This window comes from Chinchilla lanigera, unplaced genomic scaffold (assembly GCF_000276665.1).
Source record: "Chinchilla lanigera isolate Chin_1 unplaced genomic scaffold, ChiLan1.0 scaffold00097, whole genome shotgun sequence".
NCBI classification, from domain to species: Eukaryota; Metazoa; Chordata; class Mammalia; order Rodentia; family Chinchillidae; genus Chinchilla; species Chinchilla lanigera.
The window spans coordinates 7,789,249-7,805,809 of NW_004955498.1; the positions used below are offsets into that span (position 1 = coordinate 7,789,249).

Sequence of the window (16,561 nt, forward strand, 5' to 3'; positions counted from 1 at the left end):
TTGGGAGTGCTTTATAACATGTTTTTTAAAAATTTCATTCAGTGGAAAATGCTTTAAATAGTCTCTTCGTTTCTTCTTTCATTCATGGGTTATTTAGAAGTGTATTATTTAACTCCCATGTACTTAGATATTATCCAGATGTATTTCTATTTTTTATTTCTAAGTTACATTTCAGCCTGAAAGCATACTTTGTACAATGTGAATTCTTCTCAGTTTTTATGAGCCAGAAATAAGTCTATTTTGGCAAATGTTCCAGGTACACTTAAAAAGAATGTGTATTCTTCTATGTTCTATAAATCTCAATTAGATGAAGTTGATTGGTAATGTAACTCAATTTTCTGCTGCCATTACTTATTTCTGTCTACTTGTTGTATTATTTCTTGAGAAGGCAATATCAAGATCTGTGACCATAGTTACATCTTCTTTTTCCTTTCAGTTATTAGTCTCGTTATATTTGTTTACAAGCTGTGATATTAGATACACACATACTTCAGATTGCTATATTCTCATTGATGAAGTGACCCCTTTAAGTATATTAAGTATATTTTATCTAATTATAATGAAATGAACTTCTTAACTCCCAGTAATACATTTCTATCTACATTTGGTGCCAAAAAAATAGCTGCTTCAACTTTCTTTTGATTAGTGTTGCATGGCATAGTGCATCTTTTTCCATCATTTTACTTTTAACCTACTTATGGTTTTATCTTCAAAGTACATTTCTCTCAGGGAGCAATTTTAGGTTCTATTTTTTTTCTGTGATCCAATTTGGTTACATCTGTCTTTTAATATGGATGCTTAGATGTGTGTCAACTTTCTGATACTTGAGATAAAGCAACTTCAAAGGAGGAAAGATTTATTTGGACTCATAGACTTAGAGGTTTCAGCCTCTGGTCAGTTGGCCCAGTTGCTTTTAGGCCTCTGGTGTGACAAAATCATCACAGCGGGACACGGTGTGGAGCCAAGCACTCATTTTATGGTAGGCCAAGAAGCAGAAGAGAGAAGAATGGCTAAGTCCCCCTTCCTCTTTGAGGCCACACCCCAATGACCCAACTTCCAACCCTAGGTCTGACCCACTAAAGGACTTCTTACCTCCCAAAAGTGCCACAAGTTGGAGACCACGCCTTCAACGCACGAGCATTTGGGGGGCATTTCAGATTCCAACTATCTTAAAATCATTTATATTTAATGTGATGTTCGCAATAGTTAAGTTTAAATGTACAACCTTGCTATTTATTTTGATTCAACTATATTTTGTTACCTTTTCATTCATTTTTCTGCCTTCCTTTGGACTGAATATTTGCAGTAATCAAATTTATACCCTTTCTCACTTTATTAAAAACATTTTACTTTAAATTCTATAGTATGCAGCCTTCTAAAGTCTACCTACAAGTAATATTATATCACTCATGTGTAGTTTCTAATGATATATTTCCACTTCATCTTCTTTGTACTATTCACTGACATAAATTTTCTTTATACAACTGTTACAAGCCATATAATACCTTGTTATTACTTTTTGCAGTAAGTAGTCATTTATCAATGAGAGATATTTAGAGAATAAGAAATTAATTTGTATTTACCCACATATTTTCCATTTCTGTTGTTCTTTCTCCCTTTCAATAGATCAAGATTTCTATCTGGAATTATTTTCTTATACTTGACACATTTCCATTAACATTTTTTCAGTGCAGATATTCTGGTAAAAAGTTTTTCAGGATGTATGTGTTTGAAAAAGTGTTCTTCTTGCCGTTTTGTTTAAGTATATTTTAACTAATTACAGAATTCTATGTTGGCTTTTTTCCGTTTAAGTCATACAAACTGTGGCTCCTTTACCTTTTGAAAAGAAGTCTGCTATTCTTTTGAAGATTTTCCTTTATGTATAATATGTATTTTACTCGATTTCTATTTAACGTTTTCTGTTTCTCACTGGTTCTAAGCAATTAGTTCATTTCCCTTGGTGAAATTTTTTCTTGTTTATTGGCCTTAGAGTTTGTTCAGCTTCCTGTCTAGAGAAGATTACAATTTTCATCAAGTTCAGAATATTTTTGACCAGTTTTTTTTCAAAAACATTGTATGGTCCTCTTCAGATAATCCAACTAATCTTTTATCAGTCTACTTGAAACCATCCAACAATGCACCAATGGTCTGCTCTATTTGTTTTTGCAGACTTTTAACCTCTATGGTTCATTTTTGCTAGCTACAATTACTGTCTTCAACATCATTATCTTATTGTTTTTCATGTTTAATCTTCTGTTAATGTATCCTTCATCTCATATATTGTATTTCTATGGCAAGATTTCTTTGTCTTTTCAGTTTACATGCTTATTCTATATTCAACATACCTACGCAGTTCCCTACCATATGAACATTTGCAATGTAAATATAAGAACTCTTGCCCTTAATGTATTCATGTGGCAATTATTTCATCTATGTCATTTATACATCTGCTCCTGCTGATCGCTTTTGCTGTCCTTCTGGAGTTGTATTTTCTTGCTTTGCAAGCTTTGTAATTTTTGACTGAACAGTTGCCATTGTAAATTTCACTCTGCTGGGTATCAGGTATTTTTGCGTGGATGTAAATATTCTTGATACTTATTCTGGTATCATGTTCACTTACTTGGAAACACTTTGATTCTTTTCGAGTTTAATTGTGAACTTTGGGATATAGAATCAGAACAGTGATTTTGCCACACCCCTGAGGCCCTGGCCTTCTAAGAGCCCTAACTCATGCCCCATGCGTTACAAAGGTTTTCTCTCTGGTCAGCAGAAATACAAATTGTTTTAAAGCCCTACTGTTCCCCCCAGTTCTCCCTGTAGTCTCTCTTTCTCAGTCTTGGATTATTTCCCTGTATGCGTGATGTGGGAAATTCTTACCTGTAAACTTGAGGAGAACCCTGCATTGATTTTTGGACCTCTTTACCTTTCACCCTCCCCCTTCCTCTCTTCTACCCTTCCTCCTCTTCCTCATCATATTCCTCCTCCTTCTTCTTCTTCCTTTCTCTCTCTCTCTCTCTCTCCCTCTCTCTCTTTTACAAAGGCCTATCTTCTCCTCTGTTCCAAAAGTTTAGCCATCCTGACCTCTCCAGTTTCTGAATTCTTTCAACTCTTCCTCATCAATTTAATTGGAGAAGTCCACCAGGTGCCATTTGGCTTCCCTCGTCCTGCAATGCAGCCTGAAAATTCTCTCCAGAGAGTAAGCATCTGCAATTCTAACTCACATAGTTTCCTTTCTTTTAAGTCTTTAACTTGCGCTGTCTTTGTTCAGTTTGGAAAAACAGTAGAGAATATTTGCTTATTTCGTGTTTTTTTCTTTATTATCAGAAAATAAATCTCATCCTTGGTACTTCCTGTTAGCCAGAAACGAAAATATCTGCTCATATTTTTCGTAGGCATCCAAGCTCTACGTACCTACAACTGTATTGATTTCCACATGCTGTTTCTTCCTTCACTGTTCCAAACCCAACTCCAAAAGTAACAAAACAACACAGTACTATATCTGCTCTAGTGTTTCCCTATTTTCGAAAATAGTGCCGGCATTGAGACCATAATGTTAAGTGAAAGAAGTCAGATACACCAGATTAAATATTGCTTGGTTTCTCTTGTATGTGAATCCCAAAAAATATAAACAAAGAGCAAAATAAAATAGATAATAGGAATTAGGGAGATCAATCTTTTTCAAATGGGAAGGTGATCAAGAGATGGAGGGAGAGAACAAGGAGGGGATGGAAAAGGGATTACAAAAGAATTGAGATGAGTTACAAACATGTACCAACTCCATATAAGGAATGTAATCATTATGTAATACAAGCATGTACTACTAAAAGCTGAAGAAAGCAAATCTTATCATTCAACCACACAAGCCAGTAACTAGAAGTTATCCTTTTCTCCTCCTCCTTCCTAAACTCAAAATCTAATTAATCACTGAATGCTTTCCTTCCCAAAGTCACCATCTTCATCCTGGAAGATTGTAATTAATCTGTGATGGATCACTTCCTCCAATACTTCACTGCTCTAATCCATTATTTATATCAAAGCAACCATCATATAGCCTTTACCCAAAAACAAACAACAAAACTTAAAATGTAACTTTTATTTTATTTAGTATATTTCTTGCAATGATATGGGTGAAAGAATTCCAAAACGATTGTCAATATAATGTAGGACTGACTAAATATGTCAATGAAAAGTACTGTGTTGGGCTGGAATTGGTAGTATCAATTCAAACTTATTACACATATACATATGCATGCATATACATATAAATGAATATGTATGGGTGTGTGTAAATAAGATATATATGCATGTGTATATATGTTTGTGTTTGCTATTTTCCAAGTTCCATCCACTAAGAAGTCATAGGAACAAAATAACCTTAGGCACTGACAACACCTAAAACTCAGAAGTTCTACTGCAGACATAGTCTCCTAAAAAAAGATTTCATTTCTTGGGAAAACTGGCTGATTTCAAGGCTGAAGCAGGAAAAATATAAAATAAATCTAGAGTGTACTGTTGTGACATTTATTAAAAGTGTGCTCAAAAAATGAGGCAAACATATCAAAAGGAATCAGAAGCCAAACTGAATAAGCTCCTACTGGGCAAATATGGGAAAATATGAGCAAAACTTTTAAGGAAAGTGAATAATGATATTAATGTTTTATAAGCCATTGAATAAAATTGGAGTGCATTCATACTGACAATTGGTTAATTAATTACACAGAAAGAATGATCATTGCTCACAAGAGAATGCCATCTAATAAATGTAGAGGAATAATAGAAAATCACCCATTTTGTAGCTGTAATTATTATTATTCATGTCAGAACAACCAACAGTTGCTGGAAGTATTGAGTACAAGTTGGAAGAGGAACAGAACAGTCTCAAAGCATCTCTCCAACAATTACTTTTTAATTATCAGTTTAAAATAGTAGTTTAGAGTGGATCAACTGAACATCAAAATTAACATTACCAAAAACGGGCCAATAGATATACCCTGAGAAAAATACAACTAACTCCTGGGGATTTATTTTAGAAAATGAATGGGGAAGATCTGATTGACATCATGAAAGAAAAGAACGTTGAATAATTATATCAGATTATGGGTTAAAGAGGCATGCCAATAAATAATACATAATCCTACACTGAATCTTAAATTTTAATAGATTGCTATGAAAGGTACTTTGGAGACAATTGGAGAAATTTAAATATGGGCTAAAATGGGGAAAGGTGCATGTTGGATTATGTTTTCAGAATTTGTAACTGTGCTGTCATTTTATAAAGTGATGTCTTTGTTCTGAGGCAACAACGCTGAAGTATTAGGCACGAGGAGGCATGGTATGTGCAGATAATTCTCGGGCAGTTTTGGAAAAGGTAAACACACTCTTTTATCTTGCCATTTCAAAGCAGCCTGTGCATGTTATAATGTATTTATTTCATTATGATCATATTCCTGATGCTCTTGAACTGATGATCAACTAAATTCCCACCTCACCCAGGAAGTACTGATCTTTCAAGTACTCAGCTGACGTGTACTTGGGGTTTTGAGAACCATGATTCCTATCTGTTCCTGGGCCCCACTTATCATCCAGGCAAGGACTAGAATTTGTCACTCGAAATTGGTTGGCTCAAATTTTGATAAATAACACTCCACACACATTTGCCTAAATAAAATCCAGAACCTATCAAAATCACACGAGAGAGACCAGACACTAAAATGAAAGACTTGAGCTAATTTCTAATGCTCAAGGCAAAGAAACCCGGATTTACACTAACCTTGCTCACCGGACTGTTGAAGGCAAAATATTCATTTACCTGATGATAACCAAGAAGAGAATCTTTTCTAGGTTTTATTTCTATTAGTACATGCTTGCAGTACGTAAAGAATGCACTCATTATTGGTACCTGATTATGACTCATCTCAGTTCTTTTTATGACCCCTTTCCTCTCTGCTTCCCCTCTCCCCCTCTCCGTCTCTTGATCCCTTTCCCATTTGTTTTATCCTATTATCTATCTTTGATTCTGCTCTTGGATTTATATTTTGTGTTTCCCAGGAGAATCTTCCAAGAATCACTGACCTCCAAGCCCAGGTCGCAGCCGGTTGTCATAGCCATCCAGAAGGCGATCCAAGATTCGGGTGAAGATAGTGATGTTGTCAGTGCTGTCTTCTGGAATATTTGGATGCTTAGGAGACAGGCTGGTGGAAGAAAGGGAAAGAAAGGGAAAATGATAGATCGTAATAGGAAAAAATTACACGTCTAAACATTTTAAGTCAGGAAGATTTCAGTCAATAGACCAGGCCAATTAAATAGCCTCATATCTTAACCAAAATAGCAAGCAGTTCTTATCTGGCACAATGATTACCTCTGTACAAAGTCAACCAGAGGCAGTACTTGGTCTCTTACTCTGGCATTAGCATGAGGTTTACCGAATACGTTCCAGCTACTTTCCAGCCAAAGAGAGACCCAAACGGAAATCCTGGAACACACTGCTCCTGGGTATAGTACCTGGCATACAGTTGATTCATCAAATTTCATTTCCTGAATGAACAGGACTCAAAAAAGCAAACTTTTTACTGAGACTTACCTTCATCGACCCCAGAGAAACACAAGTTCATAAAATAACAGAATCAGATGAATTCACAAATTGCATCTAAGTCTACCCCATTCCTTATCTTATACAGATGAGGCAACCGAGCCTCATTAAATGTTTGCACTACTCGGACTCTGCTTTTCTAGTGTCCTGCAGCTGCCTCCTACTTCTCCAAACTGGGTGCATTCTGCAACCTCTCTGATCTCCTTGTACTTTCCTAACCACATTATCACGCCCAGATACTGTGACTGATAATTTAACTTTTTGAGGAGGAGTTTGGTGTAGCTGGACAGACAACAAATTTTTTTAAGTTTCTGAGTATTTCAGGGGGAAAGAAGGATAAGATGAAACAAATGACTGTTCCCAAGGGTAAAAAAGTAGGGTATAGAATCAAGAAATGGACCAAGAGCTGGAAATCCTGGGTCTTGTTGTGCCCTGTCTTTCTTATTTGATGTACACTGTTGAGCAAGGTACAGTGATATATATCTATGGGTCTCAGATTTCCCCACTCTTAACTTGGACCCAGAAGTATGGCTTTAGTTAATACATAATTATTTCTAGTATCTAGTTAATCGAGGCTGTAAAAACCACAAGACACCAATTAAGAAATCCTAAGTGAAAGTCTACGTACCCATATCTATCTCTAGCAATGAGCAAGGTTCCTGTTCTAAAAGAACCCTGAGGATAAACGTGAGGCTTCTATAGGTACATGGATGCAACTTGAGACCATACTCACAAGTGAAATAAATCAGACCCACATGTGTAAACATCATATTGTCTCCCTAGTGTAAGAAACTGAAATAGTAAATAAGATTCAAAAGGTACAATAGACATTGTGAAATGGGAAGAAACTGCTCAAAAGGAAAAAACAACTGGGGTGGGGGAAAGGAGAAAAGAAGGAAGGGAAAAGAAAAAAACAAGCATATATATATGTATGTGTGTGTGTGTGTGTATACAAGATAGCTAAGAGAATTATACTACTAATTTCTATTAGTTCATTGAAAAGAAAGGTTTGTTCTTATATTGTTTGATCAATTTTTCTTGCCTATATTTTGTAATCTGAGCAATTACTTTGAAGATAACAATACATAATGCATTTACCATTGTTAATCTCCTATTGTCTTGTTTTGAAACTTTGTATCATTGTTTTTATTGTTTTCTCTCTTAAAAGAAGGAAAGTAAAAAATAAAGACACTGAGGAGATGTATGGAATAGTAGAACCATCTGAATGGACTAATTCTCACTCTGTCATTCTCTATATGAAAATCTAGCAAAGGTCATTTTGAACAAGTTCCTTAATTCATAAACATAATTCAATTCACTTAAGTATTTAATGCATTTCATTGAATACTAGGTGACTATTACTGTTGTAAGTGTTGTGATAGTGTAGAAAAGAATAAAGCAAGACAGATGAAGAAACCCTTCCCTTGCTTAACTTACAGGATTGCTGAACTGATTAGAAACTACACATGGAGAAAGAGAAGTTAGATTATAAAGACATGCATTTGGATTTATTAGTTATGTGACCTTAGGTGAGCCATAAAACACTTCTAGTAGTTTCAGCAATTAAATTAACTTGATATATATGTTGTATTAATATTAAAGAATATAATGTACTACAACTGCCAGGATTCAACTTCCATGCCTAGAATGATAAAACAATTCACAGATTGCTTTGTCACTTTGAAAATAGTTCTTTATGGGTTAAAATACAAGTATTAATGGTAAAAAGCTGGCATCTCCAAGAGTCGAAAGCCCTACAGAAGAACCCAGCCAGAGAGGCACTGGAACCTACTCAAAAACAGGACAGACCACACAAAGAGTGGTACAGATCCTTCACTGCGAATGGGGAAGAAAAACCGGATCTGACTGGAGAGCTAACAGAATGATACCTGCTGAAGGGAGAAACACAGAGACCTTGTCAGAGGACTATCTGGGTTCTGCATCCACCCGATAAGGGCTGTGGGAACTCAACTGATTTTATGAAAACTTCTTTCTCATTATCCTTCGTCTTTCACTGTAAAAAACCTTGACCACAATTAGTTCATTTCTGGGAAACAAGTCTCTGAATTGAATGAGAAAACTTTTATCAGATTACTATAAATAAATAGAACAGAGAATCCTCATGAGTATAGGCAAAGTATAAGGGGTTTCAGAGATTTTCTAATCCAGGTAGATTTACAGATGAGCATGCTAGATCCCCTGAACATGACTTTTAATCAATCTGAGAGTTAGTGGGAAAGCTAGAAGTTGGATCAAAAATTCCTAAATATAAGGAAGATATATCATGTCACTCCTGAAATGATGGCTTCCATGACAATGCATTTCTATCTCCTGATGACTCTGTTGATGCGTTAGTAACGTTAGCAACCTCATCACCAATAAATTTAGAACTTTGAAGTAAAAAAGAAAATCAATGGTAAATACTACTCTCAAATCTTTTCTCTATGACTTTACAGTGGATTACTGATACATTTTGCTCCTGATGCACACTAAATTTCCTCAGAGTTGGAAGTGGTTTAATCTAGAACCCAAATGAGAACTCTTTCCTCTTCAAAAATTGAACTACAAGATGCTGTGTTTTGTGCCAATTCAAAGGTAGTTGGAGCAAAAAGAAAGGATTATGGTACGTCTGGATTACTGAAGACCTTACAGATCATATAATTCTTTCCCCTTGTTTTACAAAAAGGAACACTAAGCTATGAGAGAAAGGAACTGTTCAAAGTCACATGCATATGAAGTGGATGAGATTGACTCAGTGATCATGCCTATTGTACCTCATCTCTGCCATTACTAGTTGGGATAAATCCAACAATAATTCCCTGATTAATGAGCAAAAATGACATCACTAATACACTATCTGTAGATTAGATAGTTTAGTTGGTCTTCCAGTCATAAAGATGGGTTAGTAGTAACTTCACAAGATTAGAGTGACATGACTAGTGTTGGTTCTGGTTCTGCCACTTATTGCGGGACCTATTCTATTCATTTGCATGTAAAATGGGGATGATAATACTCCACTTTAGAATGCTACTGAAAAAAAAATATAGTAAATTTAAAAATTGCTTGGTACACAAAGGCTGTTCCTTAAGTTCCCCCCAAACTCCTGAAAACGCAATGTGAAACTTTTGAAAGACAGGCATTTTAAACTATGAGACAAAGTCAAGCTCACTGACCATGTAGAGATTAAGTACAAGATGTTAGCAGTAACCACATTAGTTCAACTTCATCAAAGACCCTGGTGTGCTTATGTTAGGGAATAGAAAGCAGAGGAAGCCCAGCTGCAGAGCTGCTGGTACAGTTCACACAACAGTCTGAAGATGAAGGGAAATTTGCTTCATCACAAAGAAGGCATTTTCTCTAATCCTGCATATATCCTGGGGGAAAATAGATTTTTTTAAATAATGAAAAGTCTAAATTATTGCCAGATCACATCACTGCACTGCTCCTAAGTTCTCCATAACTCTTCGTGGTTTACCAAATAAAATTCTAACTCCTTAGCCTGACATTCATCGCCTTCTGCAATCTGTTCCCAATATACTTTAACAGCTGTAAATTCCACTACTTTGCTTTTGGACTAGAAATCATGGCCAAATCAGATTACTCACCATTTCCCAATATCTCTCATGTTTTCACATTCTTATTCCAATCTTTCCCATAAGCAGAAAGGTCTAACTAAAATCTCAATACTAAGGATGTTGGGTCTATTCCAGGAAGGGAACAAGAAACACCTGCAGCCCAATAGCACACATCCAAATACCTTTACAGAAAGCTCTTGAAGATAAAAAACAAACAAAAGGACTTTTGATGAGAATATGCCTATCCATTCCAAAAAGACAGCTGTTCTTTTCTTAAATAGCTTCTACAGACTGGTATTAAAAATGGAGATGTATTGGTTTGAGACATGCCCAGTGAACATGTGCCCTACCTGTTCACATTAACTTTATTTGCTGAATTAAAGTAAAACAAAGACCAAGTCCTTCATGACTTCTTAAGAATTTGAAGGCATTGCTTCACAAAAAAACCACACAGTACCCCGGTATGGTGGTGCTTGCTCGTAATTCCAGCACTTGGGAGGCTGAGGCAGGAGGATCGCCACAAGTTCAAGCCCAGCCTGGGCTGTATAGTGAGTTCGAGGCCAGCCTAAACTATACAGAGTGACCCTGTCTCAAAAAACAAACAAACAAACAAACAAAACAACACACAGTAACATGGTGTACATGAGAAAATAAACTAATAGATTTTAGACATAGGATTCTATATATGTCCACAAACAGACCCCAGCTTACAAGATATGGCTGCAAAATACGGGGAATGTTTAAAATTTGAAAGAATTTATGATAGCAAAGACAGACTGTTGTTACTCCCCCGCAAAATGCTCCTCCTCACTTTGAACACACTTGTTCCATCATTCTTGCCACTTCCTGAAACATTTCTGAAAGTCCTCTTCTGCAGTTGTCTTTAGTTGAGTTGACATGGCCATCTCAGTATCCTCCCTGAATCAATTTCAAATGCTTATCTTTCATGATCATTTTGACTTGGGGGAGGGCAGGAAGTCACATGGCTCTAGACCTAATGGATAAGATAGATGGGGACACATACAATGTTTTTATGAGCCTGCCTTTCCATGGGTGACACGCAGCAGCAGCATTCACCACATTTTGATCATGCCTTGTAAAGACAGTCATAGAAGAGGACTCCCAGAGCCCATAAAGTGGCAATAATCGTGTGTAAATGTACTCAAACAAGGGCGAATATTTTGAGGGGAATTCATGGCAGTGTGTCTTTCTAATACGTTTTTATTTCAGCATTCAGTGTATTCTGATCACGCCTTGTAAAATGGCTCATGATGCGAAGTTTGCAACCAAGTAGGTATATTTTCTTCCATTAAAATGCTGCCGTAAAAGGTACTAGCTTTCCAGGCAAGACCACACAAGCCTATGTCTCATTGTTCGTCTGAATGGTTGTAACTACAGCACAATGCATAAGCCCCATTTCAGCAACATGTCTGGTACATGGACTTTCATGGGCCAGCCTGAGATCCATTTATAGCATTGGCTCTGTAGAGACAAATTTTTGACACTAAAGAACTGGAAACTGCAGTACTAGAAATATTGTCGCTCCCACTATTATTTGTTATTTGCCTTACAACTATGGTCCAGGCAATGGGCTGGACACCTCTCAATCAATCCTGGTGACTGATACCCTTTTAACGGAGAGCCCTGACTGTCACCACCTTAACCAAGTGGTCAAATTCAGCATGAGTAACACCGAGACAAATTTGTCCCCTGATATGATGCCCTAAGAATCACAGCATCACCTATGAGGTGCTCTTGATCCTGACCTCATATTTTCATCCTTGTCCTGTGTCACAAATACTACAACTTCCACTCCAACAAGGAAAACAGTAGAGCCAAATTATATTTTTTATTCCACCAGGGCTTATAAGAAAGTTGTACTTGCCCCATCTTGATACAATCCATGCAGTCATGTGACTGAGATATTAATTCAGAGTTTGAGAGAATGCTTTAAATAAAGAAATGTTCATGTGCATAAAATGAAGGGACACGTGCTTAATTTTTACTTAAATGTGACGAAACTCATAAAAGTCAATCTCCTGTGGTGGTTAAAAACATGGACACTGCACCCAAAGTCTCTGGGTTGCAGTCCTAGTTCTGCCACTTTCTAGCTGTGTGAGCTCCGGTTACGTTATTTGACTTTTCCGTGCCTTCATATTTTAGATATAAAAAAGGGAATAGCATCAGCTAGCTAATAGATCTGATATGAGGATTATGTATGAATTGACATACAGCATGTAGGATAATATTGGTACACAGTGAGAGGTATAAAAATACAAGGTTTGACATGATGGACTACAAATACTATAAATCTGCAGAAGTCAGAGGCGAGTGTTCAGTTTGAATCAATGTCTGCAAGATGACATTGTGCCAGGAGAACACTCGAGAGAAATGGGAGTAAACACGCAGACAAGGAGAGGTAGTATGTGGAAACAGAAAGAAGCGTTGTGGGGCCCCATAACCTGTAGACAATAGAGGAAGGTGGCTTTCTGCTCCACATAGGAAGTGCTTTCACACTCCTCAGGCTCTACCCTGCAGCAGTACTGCAATTTAGTATGGTTTCAAGAGCTATGTGAACCATCAAGCACGACACAGCAGGGATTCCTACCCAGGGCAGGAGCCTAGGAGCTGACAGTCTCTCATCCTGCTCTGAAAATTCGTGATTTGATGGCCGAACACTAAAAGTATAGATGCATTCTTTCTATGACTGTATATAAATGGAAGGGATGGGACTTTGGAGCTTGTCTCGCAGATGACAGTCAGTACAGGTCCCTCTGTAAGTATCAGTTTATTCTGTATGAAGGAGGCTGAGAAAATAAATCGGACACCTTTGGTCTAGTGACACCAAGTCACGCTGTGGACCTGACAAGAAAACGATGAGCTCACCACCATCCCCTCTTCAGTTCCCAGCGCTGGCTGTCTGCGCCACCACTGCCATATAATACTGATGCAGAAAAAGTTTGAACGTAGTGGCACATGCTTCCAAAATCCTGGTCTCTACACTGCACTTTTAAGAGGAGGATGAGGCCTAGTCCCTAGGGTCTTTCATCTGCCTTTCCAGATAGATTCTCCACTCATTCCATCCTGTTCTCTTTCCCAGAAGGCTGACATGTAGGAACTACATTAACAGGGCTTTCTTGACCTCTGGTTTTAGTTTGAATTTGGTCACCTTAGCTGAAAATCAGAAGAAGAAGGGTAAAATCTGGGCACACAGTGCCTGCATGGCATTGTTATAAGATCTCCTTGGACTGAAATCTTAATGAGAGTGTCCCATTGGTGTTATTTGGGACCTTGACTGAATAAAAAATGTACAATGAGACCCAAGTAGAGGATTCGTTTGCTACTGACTTGCTACTTAGGTGCTAAACCATTGAGCCATTAGGTAATTGCTGATATTTGACCGTTTTTATCTGGAAAAATACCATTTCAAGATGATCTAACTTGTATAACATATGTAATTCTTATTTGCTGATGGTTAAATACCAGACCAGGAAAAAGTATATGAAATGTGTTTATTATAGAGTTCTGATATTGTTCTCTGTACTTTTCCTCAAGAATATGGAACTTAGAATCAGACACTGGTTTTCCAGACCTGGCTCTACTACTAAACATTGAGAAGGTCTTAGGAAAGTCAATTGACCTTCTGGATTTCAGTTTCTTCATGTGCAAGATGTGGGATCAAATTAGGAGCTCACAATAGGTTTTTCAGTGTTTGCATTCGAAAGTTGCACAATCTCATATCCCTAACTATACTGTTAGTTCCTTGAAAACAGGAACTGTAACTCCAAAATACTGACCAAAGATTTTTTTAATATTAGAATTATCTGGAGCATTTGGCAAAATATTAAGCATCACCTTCAGAGCTTCTGCAACACAGTCTTCAAGTGTGGAGTCTGCATTCTTGCTTACACATGAGAATGATTGCATTTAGTATATGTTCTATATAAAGTACTATTCAATGAACTATTGTCGATTGCCAAAGCTGCTGGGACAGCAAAGCCAGAAAATTCGATCAGACAAACCACTAAAGGTGAGTAAAATGAGGCAGTAAATGTATTTCTTCAAAATAGAAAACATAATTAAAAGGTGTGAAAACAAGTGAAAGGAAGCAGCAGCTCTGTTAAGTATCAGAAGTATCAGCATATACTATGTATTTTAATGTTCAGTTGGTTCCTTTGTTTCTAGTAAATAAAATTACAGGGCCATTCCTAATATACAGAGCCAAGTTTTTAGCACTCCCATCCATCCAAAGCATAAATTGTACTGGACGTGGAACAAAGTTAGAAAAAAATGTTTCTAATTCAGGAAACAGGCAGTCATTATGCCCCTGAATTAAAACAAAGAATTTCACTCTAGTTTTTCAGGCAGAATTTCTTGGCCTCCTCTTTAGTATAACTGCTAAAAGACTTGGCTATCAGATTTTTAAGCACTAATAGGATGTAAACAAATCAATGTAAATGGGAAAGGTGACAACTAGCAGTAAAGGTACAGATAAAAATAAAAAGCAGGTATAGAATGAATATAGTGTTTATAAAAATCAAGAGTCACCAAAAGGGAGGCTTTTTTAGGATTATAAGAAAATATACATTTTTAGAACTAAGGTATAAAAAGCTGTAACACTTGAAAAGGCAAGATTTACTTATTTAGAACCTCACCCTTATTTAGAACATCTTTCATGAAATCAGATATATGAAGAGTTAGTAATACAGAGTTGTTTTGATTTTGCATATTGAGAGAACGAACAAAAAGACACATATATTCCAAAATTCTAAGGATACAGAAGTCTGGTTCTGTAGCCCTCAGCCCAAGAGATTACTGTAGAAATGCCAATAGAAGACAGAAAGGTTCAGAGTACATTAAGATAAACAACCTTGCAAAAATAATTAGGAACATGTCCTACTTCAAGACACATGCTTCCCCGAATATGAAACAACAGCCAAATGTAGAACAAAACAAAACAGGGTCCTACCAAGGGATAAAATATCTTGTGTAATACTGAAATATTTCAAATACAGGTCAGTTCTAGTAATGCTATTCTCTAGGTTTTATGGGATTTTACTCTAAAAAATGTTAGAACTCCATTAAAGATCTCTAAATAGGGTATGTAAGACTCAACATGAATTATAGAAGAAAACTTGGCTACAGAGTGAAGGCCGGTTTAGAAAGCAGCAAGACTTCAGTTAGAATGACTGATTCAAGGCTTTCACAGTAATCCAAGTGGTAAGCAGGAACGCTGGAGGAAAGTGGCTAATTCCAAGGGACGTGGAGAGTCCAAATGTCAGCTCTTGGCGGGTAAACTTGGAGAGCAAAGTTTAGAAAATTGGGAAAAGTTATTCCAATATTCCAGTTTAAGCAACTGGGTGCGTGGTGGTGCCATTGATTAACAGAGGGAAAATGAAAAATGGCTTCGATTCGTTTGTTTGTTTTGTTTGTTCTTTACGGTGAGGGTAGGAGATGGAGATGAGGAGACGGCTTTGGACGTGCTTAGTTTAAGGAGTCTGTGGAACAATCAGTGGACATGTCCAAATGGAGAGGAAGATGTGAGTCACTGGTGCTGATCCAAGGGAACAACACCACAGCAATGGATGAAATCACTCAGGGCTCTTACATTAAAAGAGCACGTAGGAGAAAACAAAGAAAAACACTGACACCTGAAGGAAGAGCAAGGGAAAAGAAGACTACAAAACGTGGTTATGCACGAAGGCCTTGGAGAGAGTTACATAAGCCTGTGAGAAATGTTGTACAAAGCACAACCACTAAAACAGGAAGAAAAGCAGGTATTTACTGTTGATAGCATGCCCAGACCTTTACTGGGCCAGTGAAACCATGCTCCAGCCACTTAAGTGAATTAGCATTTGTTGAAGGCAGCTGCGTCACCTGAGAACACCCCATAGGCTCTGCCTTCCTGCAGGAGACCCACAGGGAATGACTGGTAGGGATGAGGGCGCAGAAGCCTGAGCCCCTCGCCTCAGGGTAGGACTCCACTGCAGCGCCATTTATGCTTCGTGGTGCACCATGGAATCAAATTAAGGCTATACTTCAAGTGAAACAGCGCCTTTGCTTAACTTCTTCCCTTTTCCTATCTTGCTGCCCTTACTTCCTCACAGTTTCCCGAGAGAGCGCTCTCTAAGAATCCTTTTGTCACCAAGAATCAACAAATGAGATCAGATCAAATTAAAATGCTTCTGCACAGAAAAAGGGGAGAAAAATTGCCAACTATTCCTCAGGCAAAGAACTAACATCAAGAATATATATATATATATATATATATAGAGAGAGAGAGAGAGACAGAGAGACAGAGAGACAGAGAGACAGAGAGACAGAGAGACAGAGACAGAACTCAAAAAAATACAACCCCAAAATAAAAGACTCAATCAAAAAATAGGAAACAGACACT

At 37.2% G+C, this 16,561-nt stretch overlaps 1 protein-coding gene across 5 annotated transcripts in view; it reads right to left on the minus strand.

Moving 5' to 3' along the window:
* The window catches only part of Gabra3 (gamma-aminobutyric acid (GABA) A receptor, alpha 3), a 231,802-nt gene that overhangs the window by 116,267 nt on the left and 98,974 nt on the right, over nt 1–16,561 (minus strand). For all 5 annotated transcript variants that reach the window (XM_005406450.2, XM_005406448.1, XM_005406449.2 and 2 more), the window contains exon 3: nt 6,073–6,191. In XM_005406450.2, coding sequence (XP_005406507.1) covers nt 6,073–6,191 — 119 coding nt within the window. The remainder of the gene's footprint in view (nt 1–6,072; nt 6,192–16,561) is intronic.